This window comes from Peromyscus maniculatus, chromosome 1 (genome assembly GCF_049852395.1).
Source record: "Peromyscus maniculatus bairdii isolate BWxNUB_F1_BW_parent chromosome 1, HU_Pman_BW_mat_3.1, whole genome shotgun sequence".
NCBI classification, from domain to species: domain Eukaryota; kingdom Metazoa; phylum Chordata; class Mammalia; order Rodentia; family Cricetidae; genus Peromyscus; species Peromyscus maniculatus.
Genome location: NC_134852.1, coordinates 101,218,321 through 101,242,136, shown reverse-complemented (window position 1 = coordinate 101,242,136; position 23,816 = coordinate 101,218,321). Strand labels below are relative to the sequence as shown.

General features: G+C 36.9%; 1 protein-coding gene across 21 annotated transcripts in view; it reads right to left on the bottom strand.

Annotated features, from left to right (window-relative positions):
* The window catches only part of Picalm (phosphatidylinositol binding clathrin assembly protein), a 91,374-nt gene that overhangs the window by 26,587 nt on the left and 40,971 nt on the right, over nt 1-23,816 (bottom strand). For all 21 annotated transcript variants that reach the window (XM_076546957.1, XM_042279174.2, XM_042279197.2 and 18 more), the window contains exons 3-12: nt 23,509-23,584; nt 19,046-19,148; nt 13,226-13,319; nt 11,543-11,654; nt 9,838-9,944; nt 7,837-7,878; nt 6,207-6,292; nt 4,197-4,320; nt 3,797-3,933; nt 3,185-3,288 (exon numbers count right to left, since the gene is read on the bottom strand). In XM_076546957.1, the coding sequence (XP_076403072.1) occupies nt 3,185-3,288; nt 3,797-3,933; nt 4,197-4,320; nt 6,207-6,292; nt 7,837-7,878; nt 9,838-9,944; nt 11,543-11,654; nt 13,226-13,319; nt 19,046-19,148; nt 23,509-23,584 (985 nt within the window). The remainder of the gene's footprint in view (nt 1-3,184; nt 3,289-3,796; nt 3,934-4,196; nt 4,321-6,206; nt 6,293-7,836; nt 7,879-9,837; nt 9,945-11,542; nt 11,655-13,225; nt 13,320-19,045; nt 19,149-23,508; nt 23,585-23,816) is intronic.

The window sequence follows — 23,816 nt, the reverse complement described above, 5'->3', positions numbered from 1 at the left end:
GTTTTCCCTAGTTTACATTTTACCTGCTGCATGAGTTCAACATTTCAGATTTACTTGTTCAAGTGACTGTACATGATATATAGGAATTTTATAGTTCCATTCCTTTGGAATGTTGAGTATACCAACCCTTAAAATTTTGAGTTTGTTTAGAAAAACAACTTTTCAGCTTCTTTATTTAAAATAAAAAAGTGCTGATGAGACGGCTAAACACATAAAGGCACCTGCCATCAAGCCTGACAACCTGAGTCTGATCCCTGGGATCTACATGATGGAAAAGAAAACGGACTCCCAAAAGTTAACATTTGCGCGCCTTTCTCTCTCTCTCTCTCTCTCTCTCTCTCTCTCTCTCTCTCTCTCTCTCTCTCTCTCTCTCTCTCTCCACACACACACACACACACACCATCTCTATAAACAAATATAGTTTTAAAATAAAGTTAACAGAAGATTAATTTCTCACTGCAAGAGAAACTCTGTGCTTATCTGTTTAGTTCTATGTATAAATGGAATGTTGTGGAAATGTCCCCTCCCTGCACCAGCTGGCCTGTTCTCTCTTCTCTCCTTATCTTGGCCATTCATGGAAGGAGGACTAATAAGGAACCAACAACCATTTTTTAAAAAAGATACAACAAAAAAGCTAATTAACTATCAAAAAATTAAAAATAAAGGAAAGAAATTAAAATTATTTAATGGTCTTATTAATAATGCTAATATTTAAAAAATATACTTATTTTTTATTTTATATGTGTGAGTGTTCTGGCTGTATCTAAGTATGTATGTGCATGTCTGGTGCCAGTAGAGGCCAGAAAAGGGCATCAGATTTCCTGGAACTGGAGTTACAGGCATTTGTGAGATGGCATGTGGGTGGAGGGAACTGAACCCCGGTAGAATAGCAAGTGTTTTTAACTACTGACCCATCTCTCCAGCCCATATTCTAATATTTTAAAAAGCCACTGAGAGCTGGAAGTGGTGGTGCATGCCTTTAACCCTAGCACAGGGACAGGAGTTATTTGTGAGCTTGAGGCCAGCCTGATCTACTTTATCCCAGGACAGTCAGGACAAAATAGAGACCTCCCTGCTGCCCACACCCCAAAGAGCACAACTGAGATTAAATGGAAAATAAAACATAAAAATGTATCGAACTCAAAATTCTGAACCCATGATCTGTCAGAACATTAAGAAATGCTTTTCTGCCGGGCGGTGGTGGCGCACGCCTTTAATCCCAGCACTCGGGAGGCAGAGCCAGGTGGATCTCTGTGAGTTCGAGGCCAGCCTGGGCTACCAAATGAGTCCCGGGAAAGGCGCAAAGCTACACAGAGAAACCCTGTATCGAAAAACCAAAAAAAAAAAAAAAAAAAAAAAGAAATGCTTTTCTACTCTATTACTCTATTGTTATTTTAGATTTAAGATTTTACTATGTTTATGTCTGTGACTGGGTATGTGTATGTGAGTGTGCAAGGAGGCTAGAGGCATCAGATCTCCACACGAGTTGTGGTCTGCCCACCAAGGGTGCTGAGAATTGAACCAGGTCCTCTACAAGAGCTGCATGAACTCTTAACCACTGAGCCATTTCTCCAGCACCAAGAAACTCCTTTCATAACCTTTAATTTGTTGTCTATAGTTTAACTCTAAAATAATTCTAATATACTTATTAAATTACCTTCTTTAGAAATTATACTCAAATCTCACGATTTTGCTAAATTAAACTAAACTAACCTTATTGCTTACACAAAACTAGTATAAATCTAATGCTTAGTTATTAATTCTTTACAACCTGTACTGAAAAGAAAATGCCCACTTATTCAACAAAGTATTTATTATATTAATTTATTTATATCTACATATAACAACTACTCTAGGGCTGGTTCTACCCCTACTATTTTAACACTTGGAGGCTGAGGCAGAAGAATTGCCATGAGTTTGACACCAGCCCGAGCTACATACAGTGTGAGAAAAACAACAAGGCTCTGGTAGAGACTTAGCTGGCTTCTTAGAATCCACGTTAAGGTGGATGGAGAGAACTGACTCCACCAAATGTGGCACAAATGCTGCTGTCCCCCAAACCACCACCACCACCACCACCACCGCCACCGGCGCCACCAAGTGCTCTCTAATTAATAATAGATAAGCCTTGCCTTCACAGAGCTTAGATTCTAGTACATAGAACAGTGTCTCAGGGCTGGTAATGCAGCTCAATGCCAGACCCTCTGCCTAATGTGGGCAAGTCCTGGATTCAATATTCAGTACTACTACAAAAAAAAAAAAAGAAAGGAGGGAGGGAGGGAGGGAGGGGTGGACACTGGAGGGGAGGGAAGAAAGGAAGAAAAGCATGTAAACTGTATTTTTAAATCAAATGATTGAATATGAAAATCTTACATGCTATAAAAATTTAATAATTCAAACATTACATGAAAGCCAATACAAATTTTAACATTTTCTAATTTCCTACTTAGCATCATTTTTCCTGAAAATATCTTTTTCTTTCCAGCAATTTTTGATGACTATTTATAAAATAACATACATACATATATACATACATACATACACACCAAAACCATCCAAAGGAGATGATCTGAGAAGCAAATGCCTAACTAAAACTGTGAAACACATATATATTAGCACTTTGCTTTTAAGGCACTAGACCATGATCACCTTAGAACTAAATCCTACTCAAGGGCACCAAACATTGCTGTTATATTACAAGTCTAAATTAAATCAACATTTTAAACACACCTAATTAAATAAATAAAATAAAATACAATTAATTAAAAAGGACAAGAATCACCATGAGATACCTGGTCACAACATACTTTGCTGGTTGATAACATAATATGAGTTTTACCAGAACTTTATCATCTACATACATAAAAGTAAGGCTTTTACCCCCCAGGAAATTTTTTCCGACATCAAAAGCAGTAATTACTGTACCTTTGAAATTCACATTGAAGGGTGATCTCATACTTTAAAAAGTGATCATTCCTCTCATACTTAACTTCATCTTCCCTAAACCTTACTTCATAATTAACTATGAATTCTAATACTTCATATAGAATAAAAACTGTCTTCAGGAGATAAAAATTAGTTTATTATTTCTCAAGTTCCCATGTACCAAATACAACCAAAACCTCTACTACTGAATGGAGAGGGAAGATTCCTCTACAGCACTTAAAGGAGAATGAAAGCTTACCTCCCCATGTACTTGCTACCTGAGGAGCAGTTGACATAGCATGGACAGATGGATGAAAGGTTGGCTGCTGCAAATCAAGCAGGTCATTTGGCAGCTTAGATGTGCTAGGAAAACATTGTACAAAGCAGTTTTATTTCTAGATGAACTCTGCTATATCAGTTGGTCTCCTGTACCCTACTCCCAAAAAATTAAGACTGCAAAGCTTCAATGTAAGCCTCAAAAAAAAATTCTAAACGGTAATAGCTGCATGCTCCCCATTTCACATAATTATAAAGAAGTCCAGAAAAATACCTGAACATGATGTCTTTAAGTTTCTATCGAATTTGAGTAACAATACCTTTTCTGGAAAGACTCTGACTTTCCTAAGAAAACACCCATTCCCTTGTAGTATATTCCAATTAAAAATTAGTAATTTAACCATATTCCATTTCCTAGTTATATAAACCTTATATTTATTTAGGTAGTATACCAACTGCATTGTTTACTATACCTTTTGTATTAATTTGTAATTACAAAATCATAAAACAAACTCATAGCATCTATAAAGCATGTATTTGAAGAAGCTAAGCTCTCAGACTAAATACTCAAAAGTACCCTTACTCTCCACTGTACCTGTTAGAAGAACTAGGAGTAGAAAATATGTCGATGGCTGGTGCAGTCATTATTCCTCCTGCTGAGGTGGACACAGGAGAGGCTGCAGTTGTTAAAGAGGTATGCGGTTTCTTTGCAAGTTCTTTTAGACGCTGTTCCTGTTGAGAAAGGAACTTAGCATAAGGAATCTAAAACTAGATCTGTTGGTACAGACTCTGAAAAAAGACATTTTCTAATTCTGCTTTAATAGCTGAAGGGTACTCCCTGACTTTTCACCAAGCATTCTATGTGATGAAAAATGAAATGGAGTTTCAGCCTATAGGATTGCTACACAATTAAAAACTTAAATCTGGCTAGAGGTTCATTTATATAATGATCCCCTCTACTTGTTCTTCCAAAGAGAAAACCCACACTTACTTACCTTTAACGCTTTTAAACGAGCCTGTTCTTCCTCTAATGCTGCCTGCTTTTCCCTTTCATCCACTTTGGTCAGAGATAGGCCAGTGCTTGCCAAAGAAGAGACTGCATTGGAAAGTGTTGTAGCCCTAGAGTAAGCAGATACATGTAAACACTTCATAGCTAGAACATAAAATGAAGTGGCCCTGCTTTTGATAAACTGAAGTAACAAGTAACTAGTTGGAATCGTCTAATCAATGACCTAGAAAATTCCAACACTTTTAACACTGTTGACTGAATTGCAAATTCCCAGCTTCTAAAGTTAAGTGTCCAATTCAGGAGAAAATTTCCAACACAGAGCACATTGCCTTTCTTAAGACACAGATGCGACAGGAAAGAGATTTCACATTCCTAGGAGAGTCCTACTAGAAAAACAACAAAAATGATTCCGTTTCTAACAGGCAGCTCCTAGACCAATTAACACCCTGGCTTTTGACAGTTCTACTACAAGAATACCAAAGCTCGAGCACCAATAGTAAGTTGTGTATGTCCAGGTTTGTCTTTCTACAACAACACTCACAAAAGCTATTCCCAGTGGATGTCAGGTTCCTTGAAAAGGAATCCTGAGTTCAATTCAGTAATGAGTTTGGGTGGCACCTCCTTTCTATGTGCTTGTTACCTTTCTGACAAGCCAGAATTCTCCTTTCAAATCTATTACATACAGGCAATTCATTACTTCTCACTAGCTGTCTCCTTCCCTCTTCGGATTTATCCACACTATATACCAGAACCAACATTAAATTCTAGGGTAAAGAGCTACATCTGGCCTCAATTAATCTTCCTTTTCCTACTATGTACACACTGATAATTGCTATTTTAAAATACATAAAGTGGCAAAAACTAATCTAATTTATGTAAAATCAATATTATAAATGAACCAATGAGAAGACAATGGATGAGTCATATAATTATGACAAAAATAAGCCAATCACATCATGAAAAACATCTGAGGGAAATTGGTACATGTGAGTAGATTTGTTTTCATTTCTTTCCTATAACCAACTGGTCTGTAACATCTTGGTGATAATAGTACTTCTAAAAACCTACTATAAAATGAAAATCTTGTGCAAAATATTATTTAAAAAATCGTTAGTGGATTTTTCCCCTTGGAATTGGGGATTGAGGAGGGCACACAAGAGGAGCCCTCAATGTAGCCCAGGCTGGCCTTAACTCACTATACAGACCAAGCTTAAACTCAAACTTGCCTTCCTCCTGCCTCAGCTTTCCAAGTTCTGGTATTATAGGTAGGAGCCACTGTACCTCACATTGCTTAAATTTTATTACTAAAAAGGGCAGAAATCACCAAAATATAAACTAAAAATCAAAAGGAACCAAAGAAAAGGTTTCACTATATATTTTATATATTCTTTTAAATAAAGAGGTAAAATCTTCATAAGAAAACATGGTAATTATTCAAGCAATTACTACACCCAACTAAAAACAATTAGTGGATCAATATGAGATAATTTCTATTATTTTTAATTTGCTAGGTAAACTGAGCTCAAAACCTGACTTAATTAAAATGGGACATGACAACAATCAATCCCATCAAAAGGCATAAAAAAAATGAAATATGACATCTTAGGGCCAAATTGTAGTATTACTACTGCATCTACCATGAGGATATTATAAAGGCTGAAAAAATTAATACAAAATTATCTTTTAATTTTGAAGCACGGTACACACCCAAGCATGATATTTATGGTAACTTTTATCACTGAAACCACAACTCTGAACCACAGCGTCAAGTGTCATCATCTTAAACTATGGCCACACTTACTGCTATCAGGCACTAAAGTGCATTAACCTCCATGGAGCCCTATCACTAATTCTATGAAGTGGCTATCTAACTACACACAATCTCAGAGATAACTAAGTCAAGATAGAGACACCACACAGCTTGAACTTGAGCTGGTTTCTTCTACTCCTCCTGAAAAAAGAACCCTCATTTTCACCCTTCAAAAAAACAATGTACCTGCTTGCAGCTGTAGAATCTTTGATTTTCTTCCCTTCCAAAGAAGCTAAATGTTGTTCTAAAGCATCAAGAAGACTGCTGGGGGCCTGAAATTACACAAATATTAGGAATTTTATAACTATTACAACATTTTACAAAATAAGTCAAATGTCATCTAACATGAGAGTAACAAAAACCTCATGTACTAATTATTGGTGGGCATTTTTTTTAGCTACCAAAAAGAAATTATAATCTTTTATTGCTATTATTATTACTGTAACATAAACTAATTGAAGTTACCAATAAGCATCACCAAAAATTAAGAACTAAAGATAAGCATGAAACTAAGAATCGTATAAGAACCTAAGATTCTTGAAATATTTAATATATGTAAAATTTTAGTAACAATATTACTGAGAATGTAGCACATACCTATTTAATATGCACATAAAAGAATGGGTTTTAGGACTGGCAAGATGCTTTTTCAGTAGGTAAAGACACTCGCTGCCAAGCCTGACAACTTTAGTTCAATCTCTGGACCCTGGACCCACATAGTCACAAATGCTACATACATAAAATTACATGCACGCAAACATGCAAACACACACACACACACACACACACACACGGGGGGGGGGGGGGAGGACGACGGACAAAAAAAAAAGGCTCAGCAATGAAAAGTGCTTGCTGCTTCTTCCAGAGGACCTGAAGTCTGTTTGCCAGCACCGTAGCTTACAATCAACTTTAACCTCAGCCCCAGGGGATTCAATGCCTTATTCTGGCCTGCCTGGGCACCTACACACACAGCATATACTTAACATGAGTAAAACAAAAAATTTTTAAAGTAAGAAACAGAAATACCAAATGACCCAGCTATAATATCTTGGCCATTTACCCTAAGGATTCTAAATCATATGACAGAGATACTTGAACGTCCATGTTTATTTCTTAACTGGTCACAATAGTTATGGTATGGCATCAGTCTAGATGTGCATCAATACGTGAATGGATAAATAAAAACGTAGAAGATATACACAGTGAATTTTTACTCAGTTGCAGTGAAATGACATAATACTGTCAGGAAAATGGATGGATGGAAGTACAAACCATCAAGTTACAGAAGCCAGACTCAGAAAAGACAAATACTATGTTTTCTGCCATATGTGCAATCTAGATTTCAATGTGTGTATGTTTAGGAATTGTGTATGCATATCTTCAAAACGAAACAATTCCCTCCTGAAGGGAGAAGGGAAGCCTACAAGACTCATGAATATGAGAAGACCCACAAGGCCCCTCCCTAGGGCTCTATGACTAGTGAATATCTGTTAGGAAAGAAGAGTCTCTAAGTGAAACTGCCTGCAAGCTGGATAGGAAACTTCCTGGGTACAATTTTCATGGATCATTCATTACCCATGCTGGGGTGGGCTTTTCCATGATGCAGCTGTTATAGTACAGCAGTAGACAGACCCACCACAGTAAGAGATGAGTTCATCACTCACTGTATGTGTCATAATGTTATAGAACTCTTCAGCAATATAGTAAAATGTTAAAAACTATAAGGAAAAACCATACTACCCTTGACAGAAATCACTACTCATCTTGGCCCTGCAGTGCACATGACAGTGGATTCATGCTTTAACAATCTACTCACCTGTGAAAGATCTGGAATATCTCCTCTGTCAATTCCAACTTGCTGCAAAAAACAAACAAACAAAAAAGCTATATTTAACACGTAAAATTATAACAGTATGAACATTACCTCTTCTATGTGCCATATAGTAACACTGGGAGAAATGAGAATGACTATGAACAAGTTCCTTGGGACATAAAAAAGAAACACATCTAATAACACCAACTTGCCTTAAACTAATTTTCTGTCTTTTTTCATAAAAAATGCTTCCCCTGACCGTCACCATAGAATATACTTTATTTGGGAGCCAGTGAGATGGGTAAGCAGAGAAAAGCACTTGTTGATCCCTGGAATCACATGGTAGAAAGAGAACTGACTCCCACAAGTTGTTCTCTGACCTCAACACAAATGCCATGGCACTCAAGTGCCTACACACACAAATAAAACAATTTTTGAAAAGTCTGTTTATTGTGGTAATCAGACTTTTCACAGATGTCAAATGATATTTAACCAGGATATAACTACCTCCACAAAAACCTCACTGTATTTTTCATGGTGTTCAGGCATTAGATAACTACCAATAAAACAATTACCAAAAAACAAAAAAACCTTACTTCCTATGTAGTTGAAGACCTGAATTAGAAACCTATATTTCTTTCTCCCTTGACTGTTTTATTTTCTCAACTTTTAAGAATCTCAGAATTAAGTCAGTAGAAAATCTAATTCATTCCTACTTAGATATTAATAGCTCATCACTCCGACAACTGTTCCCTTGAAACACAGTCCAAGAGATTCCTGTTGCCTTTATTTTAAAAGCTGAAGTCTCTCACTGACATTGCAAGCCAAAGGACGGTCTCCTAACAACATTTTACAGCAGAATCTTTCCTATTTCTTAGATCACATGAACAGATAATCCACGCCATCTGTGTCAAACCTGGAAGTACGGAAGGGCTTTCAATGTATGACAGTAACTCAACTACCAAATACAAAGAAATAAGGGACCAGAAAAGAAAGTCAACAAATTAAAACTTACTTCAACACTTTACTGGAATCATAGCATCATAAACCCTGCTTCCTCACAGTTTTAATACATAACTGGTGCTAAGGGGAAAGGGAGCAAAAATTGGATTTCTCCCTTGAAAGACCTGTCTGAATCAAAGCAAATTTCTACAGGCATCATAAGCAAGGTCAGTCCAGTTGCTAAAGAATAAAGTATCACTCCAGGCGGTGGCAGTGTACATCTTTAATTCCAGCACTAGGGAGGCAGAGGCAGGTGGATCTCTCTGAGTCTGAGGCCAGCCTGGTCTACATAGAGAGTTCGAGGACAGCCAGGGCTACACAAAGAAACCCTCTCTCGAAGAAAAAAAAAAAGGGTAACAATGCCTAGAGCCACTAACTTGGTAATTCCAAAATAATGACTTTAATGTAAGTGATCAAAATATCCTAAAGAAGGGGCATTTCTGGCAGTGATGGGTAAGAGGAAAAATCTTTGAGTTGTCTTTGCTAATATAAAAGATGCCTGTAAACATCAGAACTGCCTTCTGTGCCAACTTCATAATAACTGTTTTTAGGAGATTTATAAAATTAGATTATCATATTACCTCTTCAAACTCAGTAATTAAATATGCAAAATTCACTTATGTGGGAGAGAAAAACTGAATCATGCAGCTCAGTTGCAGACCTCTCTGGAGGCAAAAGAACTTAGGCTGACCCCGAGTCTTTCCCACTACCAACACCACAGTAAACCTTCATAAACACATGGTAATTCTAAACACAGACATCACTGCAACCAGAGTACATAGTCTTACTTTGTAGAGATGCATACAATGTAAAGTAGATGACTTTTCAACACCCCATAGAAATGAAATAGACAGCATGTACTTTAATTCACCACTTGATGGAATTCAACAGTGCATATTAAAACTACTAGATATACACCTTATTATATTGAACTAGTTCTTGAATTTGGGTAATGATTTCTTCAAAATCCATACCTATTAACTAAAGTATAAGGCAGCTTACCTCTGCAACTTTCAGAAACTCTGAGATCCTTGTCATTCTAGTCAAGAACTTCTTATAGATGTCAAGACCTTCTTTGCACTGGTTCTTTTTCATATCAAAATATTTTTCTGCCCAAAGAAGTATGAAAATACTCTTAGTTACACGAAAAAAACTTTTTTAAAGTTCCCTAAAAAAGGAAAAAGATTAGGCCGAATCTCCAAAAAGATCGTAATTCTCTCAAAGGACTTGCCCTACAACAAAAATTAGTGCTAGATTAGTTTGAAAAATTAGAATCAAGGTACTAGTATGTTAAAAACAGAAAAATTACTGGAATGTACTCACATTATTATTTTGTTCACAATACTGCTTTGGGATATTTGCATGTAACACACATATTACTTCATTTAAAACACTAAAATCTATTTCTAAATATTTTACTAGTAATATACCAGTACTAACATTCTAAGACAGCAACTCTGTCCAATGTCACTTCAAAAGCTTCCTTAAATTTAATCTGTACACAGCAATACCAGGCTTCACATTTACCAATCATGAAGTTGACGCCTATGACTTCCAGAGCTTTATTTGTTCAGGTATAAAAAAAATAAGTATAATCTACCTGTCCTCATGGTTTAAAGTACCCTTCCATATATTTGTGTTCCCCTGGTCTATGGAAACAACATTTCAATAAACTGTCAAGGGGAGGGTACATACTAGAGTAAAGTACTTAGCATCTGATAGTTAAGACCATGACACTTTTTGTCCCTCCTTTTCTACTCCATTAAAACCTCAGTTAAAAAAAGCAGAAAGAAAGAAAACAGAGGGGCTGGAGAAGTAGCTCAGAGGTTAAGAGCACTTGCTGCTATTCCCAAGGACCAGAATTCTGTCCCTGCATCCATTTCCAACAGCTCACTATTGTGTGCTACTCCAGCTCAAGGGATCCATCTGGCCTCCACAAGCACCTGAACTATAGACAGGTGTCATCCACACATAAGTATCCATTAATAAAAATAAAAATTAAATCAATCTTTGAGAGATGCATTTCTATGCAAAATTGACTATTTTAAATAACTGTGATATGTAAGAAAACATCACGAATTCCTAAAACCCCCCCAAAGTAAAAGGTACCAAAAAGTAAGTATTGACTGGCCTAAAAATAATTATTGATTTCAAAATTAAATTTAGGGACTAGGGATACAGCTCAGAGATAAAGCATAATTTAAACATATATATATATATAAAAAAAACCCTCTGGTTTTAATCCTCAGCACACACATGTATGTGCCTTAAATTTAGTAGAAAAAGTTATATATACACACATACTAGTTTTGCAAGTTTCACTGTAGAATAAATATTGAGGAAATATACTTTTTCTGAGACAGAGAAATAAAAGGCTTTTCCATTTAAGTATATATAACATAAAATGTACTATCATGCCTCAATCTAACTTTACCAATTATCAGTATTTCTAAAAATAAATAAAAGTTTTAAAAAATTACTATTATATCAAAAACAAAGTTTTAATTAGCTGAATACTCTGGTTATAAAAATGAGAATTTATCCACTTGTGTAGATAGATATACATATACATGCATATGTGCAGAAATAAAACTTTTTCTCCAAAAAATGTTTAACATGTCGCAATGGACTCCACAGCAGCTTAAGCAGCTACTCTGTCAACACTAATTCATGATACAAAAGTTATCTAAGATGTTGCAGTATTTACCCAATAAATTAATGATTCCTTCATTGTATGCTGCAAATAGTCTAATGGCATCTTTGAACAGGAGCATGAAGGCAGCATTTATTACCCCATTTGTAAGTTCATTACTATTAACCTAGGGGAAAATGGAAAATAAGATTAGCTTATCTCATATTTTGTGACACTAACACAATGATTCATCACTAATAAGAAATAAATTAAGACATGTCAGCTTATTAGGGCTTATTTTCCTACTAGGATATACATTACATGTAAGTTTTCCAATACATGAGTTTTCTGATTTCTCACAATCAGAATTATAGACAAATATTGTAAAATTCTAAGTAAAAAAAAAATCAGAAGAAAGAAAACAAACAGCAAAAAGCAACTTTTGAACATTCATTCTAGTTTAGAATTGTAATCAAAAGTGAAAATGTCATTTACCTTTTAACTCTTGAAATCACTCACCCACATCTCCAGTCTCTTACTTACAACTTTATTATAATGCTATAGGTTTACAAAGCATGCACTAAAAACTATGAGTAAGGCTGGGCGGTGGTGGCACATGCCTTTAATCCCAGCACTTGGGAGGCAGAGCCAGGCAGATCTCTGTGAGTTTGAGGCCAGCCTGGACTACCAAATGAGTTCCAGGAAAGGTGCAAAGCTACACAGAGAAACCCTGTCTCGAAAAAACAAAAAACAAAAAAACAAAAATGAACAACAACAACAAAAAAAACTATGAATAAGATCAAGAAATTATTTTTCTATACAATAAAGTAGAATACAGACACTAAAACAAGCAATTTTATAGAGACCAAACTATGTATTAAATGAAAAATATGTAGTCGGACCTTCTGAACCTCTATATAAACCAACATAATGTTCTCTAAACACCAGTTTCCTGTGTCTTCCAGAGCTATAGTCTTCAAACAAATGCTTGTCTTCCTTTTTATGAAAGGAAAGATTTTAGGCTCTGGGTATTATGTTCTCTTCTGTAGCAAATCCAGCACTACTACTGTAACACAAAAACAGCCACAGCATTATACAAGCCAATCAAGAATCTGCCTAGGAAAGAGTATTGATTTTACATATTAATAAAAGTGCATTCATATGTACAAACAAAGAAAAGAATCTGTCTATGGGCCAAGTAGTGCTACTGTGAACACTGAAATGTTGATTTCATAAAATTTTCAAATGTCCCAAAACTAAAACTTTTCAACCATATAAAAATGGGAAAATGATAAAACGATTCTCAATTCACTAGTTATTATAGTGTGACACTTTCTAGTCTATGAAACACATGAGTAGTTTGTTGAACACTTAGTCAACACTCACTACCCAAATAATATCATTTTAAAAATTCCAGGGACTACATTGCCACTATGCAATACATAGCAATCTATCATAAATGAGATTTGAACCTCCTTTTATTTCTGAGTAGTTGTCATGCTTTGAGTCTTACCAAACAGAAGTGAAATACTAAAGAGGCTATGCACAAAAGAAATCCTTACATTTTTTAAATCTAAAATTCCTGAGAAGAATTGTAATAAAACATTTTGCCCATCACTTGTTTTAGTTTGTATAAACTAAAATTCTAGCATCAGAGAAAACCCCAACCATTAGTCAAACAGTATTACAGCATGGAATAAAATTACGAAAACTTGGGGATAAAGTTTTATTTTGAATTACAAAAGCACATCGACTTACATTAAAATCCAGAAGTGCATCCATTTGATTTTGGATAATTGGTACAGTCTTTAAGAGTTTTTCTGTGTTCATTGTTCTCATAACTCCATCAGCCCTAGTAAGAAAATAAACCAAAACCAATTCACCACTAAATCTCCCATTTGGTTCTCTATTTAAATAACAAGACTGTGATGAAATATCATATATTCTTAAGTCATTATTGAACTCTTTATTTCAAGTAAGGATGATATAAAAAGAATGTAAAACCAACAGCTGAAAACTAGTGCTACCAAAAAGGGGAGAAGGATGTGTGTGTATGTAGAGATGGATCCATAGTTAAGTGCATGGGTTGGTCTTCCAGAAGGCCTAGGTTCTATTCTTAGCACCCATATGACAGCTCACAACCATATGTAATACCAGATCTAGGAAATACAAACCCCTCTTCTGGTCTCTGTGAGCATAAAAAAAAAAAATTAAAAAAAAAATGATGTACACACATACATGCAGAAAGAATATCCATTCATATAAAGTATTATTTTAAATGAAAGTGAAAATTTACATTATACAGTCAGATGGATTGTGTAGTTATCATAAGAAGAAATGGCATGAACTTCACTCATTCCTGTATGTAAAGGCAGATTTATACTTCTTTAAAAGCAAAAGAAACTATTGCCAGAAATCACTAAACAGTTAGGAACTACAGAGTGAGAAGTTAATTCCATTTAATTTATTCATAGCCAGGCCTGTAATCTCATTTCATACACAGATCAAGGCAGGCATATCACAAGCTCCAGGGCAATCTTTTACAGAATAAAACCTTTAAACTTCTGGGAATAGGGCAGCCGGTGACCTAAGTTTACAGCATCTTTCTAGAAGCCTAAGAGCCCAAGTTCCTGTCCCCCAGAAACTCAGGTGGAGAAACAGGACAACTCCTGAAAACTGTCTCTGACCTACACACACCCCATGGAACATGTGTGTGAGGGTATTCATACAATAAGAATATATAAAAGTATGGAAAAGGGGTTCTGACAATGCAACTCAGCAGTCGAGTGCTTGCCTAGCACGTGCCAGGTCCTAAATACACTTCCCAATACTAATGAGGGGTGGAGCATTGCTTATGAGTCAAACATCAGAGGCTTTTAAAAGAAAGTTATAAAGAAGTCAGTTTTACAAAATATATTTATTATCAAGTCACTCTAATCTAAGCCACACTAAAAACTATGTCGACAAGTTACATAAAGCAAGAGTTTAATGAAACAAATACTGGACTACCTCAGCCAGCTACTGATCAGCTTTAGCCTGGCTTGCTTGACTAATACACCCATCAAATGTTCAACCTTGTTTTCTCTCAGGTACCACACTGATTGACAGCAGCTGCTGTCTCTCAGGAATCTGAGAGAACAAAATTCCTCTTTGTAGCTTGTCCTTATTTACATAACTATCACACTCTCTTCCCAGAAACCATAACTTCTCATTTAATTCCTTCTTGCTGATGTTATTTTTTACTTTCTGGACATTTCTCCATCACAGATATCTGAAATGTCTCAGTCTTCTTGGTTTAATTTAACATTTAAATGAAGAACCAACCCAACTTCTCTATCTCAAAGTCTCTTTTATAGCAGTCATATATATGTATAGTATATTCACAGATACATTATCCCAACCCTTAGCTCCCAAATGAAAAGAGACTAAATTGACACTTCATTCTATGAAAATAACCTTAACCTTACAACGATTTTGATCAAATATTACTATTGTAAACATTCTACTGCAAATACTTAATTTTCTTGCACCTTTCTCCCTTGCAGCCAGTCACTTAGCAAATTCATTATCTTGGATGAACAAATAATTCATTCACATCCATACATGACTACAAATTAAAAAAGAAAAAAAAAACACAGGGGATGCAGTTGATGGTACAAGCTAGCCTAGCATGCATATAAATTCACTGGTTTGTAAAAATCACACTACTAGGCAAGCTGGCAGACACATAAATTCATGATTATCAACTTCACAAAAATAGGAAAGATTTCTACCAATCCTTATAGTCTTTTTTAGAGAACTCCAAAGTATCTTCAAACTTCCCTCTGCTTCTGTATCTTAGCCTACCATCACAAACTCTCAGCTCATTAACTCTCAAAATGTTTCATTCATTCAGATATAGTCACATGGAAAACAGTTTATTCAACAGGGTTCAAGGAGTTAGACAGAAATCAAATTCCTATGAACCTCTCTACTACAATCTACAACATGCCTAAATATGTAACATAAAAATCTGTAGAAGTTGGTTTGGTAAACAATCCACCTATCCACCTCTCCTTGACTTTAAAAAGGCTTAAAAAAAACCAACCAAACAAACAAAAACAACTTGATTTCATCTATTAAATGTCTTATATATGTCTACATTTTTCTGAAGATTTCTACTTTAAGCCAGGTTGTAGTAGCACATGCCTTTAATGCAAGCACTTGGGAAGCAGAGGCAAGTGGATCTCTGGGTCCAAAGCCAGCCTGGTCTGGTCTACAGAGTCAGGTCCAGGGCAGTCAGGGCTACACAGAGAAAATCTGTCCCCAAAACAGACAAAAACAAACGAACAAACAAACCCTCCTAAAAATTTCACTTGAGTTAAATAGTTTATAGTTTCAAGAACAAGTTGAAGTACACAGGCAGCTGTTTAGGTCTCCAGGATGTGTAAGCTAGAAGGCAGTTTAGCTGGAAAAGCATTCACCAGAAATTTCTGTGGTGTCAAACTCACTGTTCCTTTAACTGCTCATCACACCACAAGGACACTTGCTCAACTATGTTCATAGCAGCTTATAATTTAATAGCCAGAACCTGGAAACAACCTAGATGCCCTTCAACCGAAGAATGGATAAAGAAAATGTGGTACATATACACAATGGAGTATTACTCAGCAGTAAAAAACAATGACAGCATGAAATTTGAAGGCAAATGAATAAACTAGAAAAAAACCATCCTGAGTGAGGTAACTCAGACCCAGAAAGACAAACATGGTATGTACTCACTCATAAGTGGATATTAGCTGTAAAGGATAGCCATACTACAATCCACATACCAGAAGGGCTGGGTAACAAGGAGGGTCTAAGGGGGACGCATGGATCTCCCAGGGAAGGGGAAATAGAGATTTTGTGGGTGGACTGGGGTCGGGTAGAGATGGGAACATGAGGATCAGGTTGAGGGGTGGATGGAGGGGGAGAAAACTGAAAGGGATGACTGGAATGGGGGGCATTTCAGGGTCAGGTAGAAACCTGGAGCAAAGAAAAACTCCCAGGAGTCTACAAGGATGGCCCAGCTAAGATTCCTAACAATGGTGGACGCATAGCCTGAACTGGCCTTCTGTGACCGGAAGGACTTCAAGTGGAGGGATTGGAATGCTGGCCCAGCCACACGCCTTTAACCTACAGGGGTGGAGGGGTGGGGTAGGGTGCTATGGGTAGCATGGAGATTGTGTGAGTCGCCAACCAATGACTGGTCTAGCCTCAGACCCATACCACGATAGTAAGGCCACCTTTGACACTGCTTGGAGTGCCAGGACTCAGAGGCTGGATAGCCCAGAGACCTAAGACAGAACCAAACACTATTGGAAGAAAAAAAAAAAGTAAACATAATGATACCTAAGGATATTCTGCTATATTTATAGATTGGTGACTACCCCAATTGTCACCAGAGAGGCTTCATCCATCAAATGATGGAAACAGATGCAGAGATCCACAACCAAGCATTGGACCGAGCTCAAGAATCCTGCTGAAGACAGGGAGCAGATTGTACCAGCCACAGTTGGTCGAGGACATCACAAAGGAACCCACAGAAACAACTAACCTGGGCTCATAGGAGCTCACCGAGACTGAACTGACAACCAAGGAGCCTGCATGGGATCAACATAGGCCCTCTACATCTGTGTGACAATTGTGTGGCTTCGTCTATCTGTGGGACTCCTAGCAGTGGGAACAGGTGCTATCTCTAATGCTTTGGCTGGCTCTTGGGAACTAGTCTTCATACTGGGTTGCCTTGCCAGCCTTAACACAAGGGGAGGAGCTTAGTCCTACCTCAACTTGCTCTGTTGATACCCATGGGTGGCCTGCCCCTTTCTGAACAGAAATTGAGAAGTGGATTGGGGGAGGAAGTGGGGAAGGGAGGGGATGGAAGGAGAAGGGGAGGGGAAACTTCATCAGGTTGTAAAATGAATGAATATATTTACAAAAAAAAAAAATTTCAATGGCTCTTTCCTGAGCTACCATGATACAGCCTAAGGAAAAAAGCTGCCTATAAGACACTACTAGACATCAAAGTACTAGTCACATTAGTCATGTGATTAGTTCTTGTGCTTAAATGATCAGTACTCATAATGCAGAAAAATTAAACTCAACTTTGATATGCATGATGTCTCAGCTGGAAAAGGCACACACATAAGGGTGGGAAAAGAGACCCAATTTCATAAAGCTGTCTTCTGACCTCCACACATGTGCCATGGCATACACAGCTACCACTCCACCATGCACACAGGATGATAACTCACTTTTGGGAAAAAAAATATATAAGTGGACACTGTAGGCCCTGGCCTGAGAGCCGCAGTCACTCCCAAAGCCATCTACCTCTAAGTGGCTTATAGTAGCATGTTCCCAATGGCAGGGCCTAGGACCCAAAGGGTGCAGTTCTCAACCCTGGGCTCCTGAAATGAGTGCTATGAAAGTGAACCCCTGGTTTCCCCTGTGACACAAGTACTCTTTGCTCTCTGCCTGGTTTTGCCTAGATTTTGGTATGAGGTATAGAGCTGAGCAATACAGGTGATCACCAATAAGCAACCCCAGCCTAGCTGCTTAAACTATAACAAGATGGGCTTTGTCATGAGTTGTACTGTGAGCATGGCAGCCAGGGTGCTCTTTATCACTTTTTCATGCCTCAGGATCAAGAACTAATGGGCAGCAATGGAAAACTATGCTGCATATTGGTGGCACCTTTGGCACATTTAAGACCATCAGAACAGCCACACAATGCAGTTGGTGTCTGGGCATCTGTACTTTCTCATCCATCTCAATCCTTGCACTATGACAATGTTTTTTTTCTTCTCCAGGAAGAAGGGAGAGAGGGAGAGGGAGAGGGAGGGAGGGAGAGACCGACCAGAATTAGTAAAGAAAACTGGTGACGGCCCTGCCTTTCTCCTCTGTAACCCATGGGTTATAGGCATACGCTATCACAACCGGCCACAAACAGTAAAGGAAAGAACGAATGGAAAGACATCTTACGTTTAATAGAAACTAAACGTGCTACAAGTGGCCCAGACAGATCTACACATTCAGTGATTCCTACTTTAAAATCCTGGCTGCAAGCAAGGATCTCTTGAGAACTCAAGGCCAGCCAGGGAAACATGAGGCCCTGTCTGTAACCAAAAGAACTAATTAAAATTCTTGGATGTTTTACCTACCAAAATTGACATACTGATCCTAAACGCCTATGGAATTGCAAAGTAACCAGAAAAACTGAACATAATCAACTGAGTGGGTGGGAAATAGAGATGAGGGCTAGGGGAAGAAAATACAAGAAATCATACAGCAGGGTTATGTCACATAATTTTGTAAACATACTAAAAATTAACTATAAATTTTAAAAGGATGAATTTTTAATCATGAGAACTGTAACTCAATAAAGTTGTTATAATGATAAATGGAACTTTAAAAAAATCCTACACTACAAAATGTATATGGCATTTCTCCAACAAAAAATAAAGTTTAACTATAAAACTGGGTAAAGTTCTGTAATTCACAATGTATAATTCTTGTTTTATAGTATTTGATATCTGAATTAGAAATGAAAACATAACTCACCCTCTCTTCACTTTTGTGAAATCAAATGCAACTTGTCTGTATGAAACTGCCTTTTCATTTAGATATCTACTATACCGTCTAATAAATGTAGACATATCATACCCTGTAAAACAAAGTTTCATGAATGATTAAAATCTAACGTTTATCTATTAAAACAACTTTATAATTCAACAGCAAAAATGATATCCCAACTACATTCAGCGATGCAAATTAAGTAATAATAAGTTTCACACTAAATTCCTAAAATGTTTTAGAGTCATATTAAAAGTCAAGTGTATTATATATGGCTTTAAAAACTTTTCCCTTACAATTTCACTAAAAATAAGTCTGTTTTGCTTCATCTGACCCATATGCCTATACCTGACTTTTCAGGAGTTAGAAAAACATGTTCCATTTCATGATTTAAGAACCTCAGAACTCAATCTTAACACCCAGCAGAACCATAATTCTACCCCTCAAATCAAATCAAGTTTCTATTTTTATAGTTGTGAAACCTTTAGCTGTGTATTATTTAGGACAAGTGTACTCACATGTGCCAACCTTATAAGAAATAAGAAAAGCACTGTCCCATAAAAAGGAAAGTAATATGTATACTGAATACAGAATTTAATGAGTATTTTCAATAAATTGTAAATTTATATAAATCATTCTAACACTGTTTCATCATAATCAGCAACATAAAACTTCAACAGTATTATTTTTTAAGATACCAGAAACCATGTATTTTAGCTACTGTCTGGGTCAAAGGTCTATAAATTTTTGCTCCTTGATGAAAAATAAGTCAGTTTCTTTTAACTCGGCTTCTTCAAACAGATTGAATTTGACTCAATCTCTGCTTTCTAAAAAGACAATAATAACACGCATGCGGGCATGCACGCGCGCACACACATACAACTGGATTTGGTATTTAGATAGTCAGAACAAAACAGACAAGGGGGAAAAGGAATTACTGCTGCCACCCAGTTTCATCCCTGTTCATGTACTTGATAAAACACTACTGGGTTTGTGGTCCATGCTGTTCCCTCCCCTAATCTGGTCTTCCTTATCTTGACAGGGAAAATACTTCCTGCTCTTCAAGCCTCAATCAATTTACTTAAAAGTTCTCTTTAACCTTTCATGCTCCAGTATCATTCCCTCAAATATAACTAGTAGCTACTGATTATAAAGCAGGTCTATCCTACTGACTAGACTAGTTTGTTTATAGTTTATACACCAGATACCAGACTCTACCCAACAAAACACTGGTACACCAGTAATCAAAATTACTTTCCAAAAATCTCAATGAGTAAACGTTAACTATTATTTAATATTATTGCTAAAAACTTTATAGACTATATATTTATTTGTTTGTTTTGTTTTGTCAAGAGAGGGTGTTTCTCTATGTAGCCTTAGTTGTCCTGGAACTCACTTTGTAGACCTCAAACTCAGAGATCTAACTCTCTCTGGCTCCCAAGTGCTGGGATTCAATGTGTGTACCACCATCACCTGGCTAGAATGTATGTTTTAAAAACATATATAAATAAGTATGTGTATGTGTCTGCCTATATATATGTGTGTGTCTGTGTACGTGTGCATGTTCCTGGCTACTGCATGCACATGGAGGCCAGAGAACAACTTGCAAACCTCTGTTCTTTCTTTCCACGATGTAGGTCTAAGGATCAAGCGTGGTCAGGTTTGGCAAGAGGTGCCCTTACCTACTGGGTCATCTCACCAAGAATATATTCTATAAGGTAGGCTGAAATGCTAAACAACTAATCTACCTCTTCAAAACAGAATACAAGTCTAAAAATCTTTACCACTAACTACTTAATTTCTGGGTCTTGAAAGATGGCTATGTGGTTAAGAGGCCCAGCCCCTCTTACAAAGAACCAAGATTCAACTCCTAGCACCCACATGGCAGCTAACAACCATCTGTAATTCCAGTTTCAAGGGATTGAATGCCCTTACCCAGCCTCTGTAGGCACACACATAAAATAAAAATACAAGTTAGAAATATTAAGACAAATTTATTTAATTTTTCACCTCAAGGAAATGAAAATTAGTAAATAATGAAACAAAAACCAACTGTATGTTTAGACTCTATAGCTACAATTTGTATACATTTTTTTCACCAAAAGTTTTAAAGTAAAAGTTAAACAAGAACCAAGAAGTACCAATAAAAAGATCTGCAAGCACCAGGCAGTGATGCCCCATGCCTTTAATCCCAGCACTCGGGAGGCAGAGCCAGGTGGAACTCTATGAGTTCCAGGCCAGCCTGGTCTACAGAGCGAGAGCCAGGACAGGCACCAAAAATATATAGAGAAACTCTGTCTCCGGGGGTGGGGGGTGGGGTGGGGGTGCAAGCAAAGCAGGATATGATGGTCATGCCAATAATTCCAACACTTGGGAGGCTGAGGCAAAGGACTGCCATGAAGTCCAGGCCTGCCTAAGCTACTGAGATCCTGTTTCAAAAAACAAAACAAAAGCAAAAGTAACAAAAAAAAAAAAAAAAATGGAGATGATAAACAAGCAGTTTCTATCTTCCCTGAAAGAGAAGCCCCATTTTTATTATACCTATCAGTCTGTTCTGTAGTTTTTATTTTTAAAAATATTCTTAATGCCAGGCGGGCGGTGGTGGCGCACACCTTTAATCCCAGCACTTGGGGGGCAAGAGCCAGGCAGATCTCTGTAAGTTCAAGGCCAGCCAGGTCTACAGAGCGAGTTACAGGACAGGCACCAAAACTACACAGAGAAACCCTGTCTCAAAAAACTAAAAAATTCTTAATATTACAAAAAAGGGAGTATTGCTATTTTCCCCCTTAGTATGCTCCTCTTATTAAAATAAACTGAATGAGGGGCAGGAGAAATGCTTCCAAGGATAATATCTCTTGCTATTCTTACAGAGGACCAGAGTTCCCAGCACTCACAATCACCTCCAACTCCAGCTCCATAGGATCTGATGCCCTCTGCCTTCTTCTGGCTTCCAAGGGAAGCCACACATGTATGTGCATCCAAATATGCAGATATATTCACACATAACATAAATAAATCTTTTAAAGTTAAATAATATTAATTAATTAAATTCTGTAACACTGGGTCCTATGCATTTATATTCCAGAATCACTGGAAGCAGACTCATCATAAGCAGTATTTCCGTTCATGCTAAGTCATACTTGCATTTAGCAAAAGGAAACACACATTGAACTAAAAATGCACCAAGTTCTTCTCATTTGACACCATGAGAACTATAGTCTCGGCACTCACCTCACTATAGGACAGGGCAATGACTAAACAGTCTCAATGGCTTCAAAAATCAGTCTCTCTGACCCAACTTCACCTCGGGCTGTACTACAGCACACACTTTCTTCTCCCCTAAAAAATCTTGCCCAGGTCCCTTACTACATTATAAAATTCAAGCCCATCAAAGTCTTCTATTAGGTTTTGAATAGCTTCTTGAGGGCTGTCTACCACTACATGTTCTCCAATGTGTCATGCATATATTCGGTTCATACTCACTTTTCCTTACTCATTTTTCCTATCACAATCTTAAATATTTCAAAACTTGTACATCTGTACAAGTGAACTTAGATTAAGGAATATCTTCCACCTCTCCAAGCCCTGAACAGGTCTCACCTCTGAAGATACTTCCCAGACGGAACCTCACTGTTGATATTACCAAATAGGTTAGCGATCCTTTATGTGGTCCTTCCTAGCTCTGACAGTCTATAATATTAATGTCCCAGTTCTGGACAACAGACCCATTAAAACAGAATGGACATAGATGGTTATAACCAAATATGGCAATTTAAAGTGACTAGATTCAAAGTGAAAAAAAAAAAAGGGAACTGTTAAGAGAAGCACAGGAGGTATCAGGTGGGCATGCTCAACTCAAAAATCTATACTTGTGTAAAAGTGTTGTTATGTAACACATATACTGAATATAGACAATGAAAAATCTTTTAAAGTTAAATAAAAAAGGAACAGTCATGTTATCAATGTCAGTAACACTACACTCAACTTTGTCCCTACAATGTATAATGTCAACTATATTTCTTGTAATAAAACAAAACCAGAAAGCAACGAGAACAATTAAGGTAAATATTCATATAGTGTGCCCGGCATTATCCTAAGCACTTTAGGGTTAGTTATTAACTAAGTTAAGCCACATAACAACTACTGAGCAGTGACTACCATCATTTCTAATTTTACAGACAGCAACAAACACAGAGGTCAAGTAAACTTGCTCAAGACCATGTAGTTCTAAATGGTAAAGCATTGGCAGTGCAGCTCCATAGTCCATGTTTGCAACTACCCTGCACTGCCTCTCAGAGATTAAGGTGCTAACTACAACATCAACCTTAAGTTCAATTAAAAGGCATTCACTAAAAGGTGATTTGAAACATCAATATGTTAATATAGTTAAATGCAGGAGTAATCATTATATGGAGTTACTCTTGGTTTTTCAGAAAAAAAAAAGTCTTTACCTTGCAATCCACTTTTATCCAAAAAATTGCTTAAGTTAAACAATGTGTTTCTTGAAGCCAAATACTGAATGAAACGCTGGAAAACAAACAATTACAAAAAATTATGGTACTGCCATCTTATAAACTTTTAATTTGAAAGTAGGAGGAAAGTGATGGTTAACCTATTTCAGTAAGCTTATTTCAATTTCCCATCCTCACATAAACATAAAAACATAATAGTTTTCATCAGTACAGACATTTATTACAACCTGGTGACCGCACCTGCAATACTAAAGTCAAAATAATTAAATGAATTAAGCACTTATAAA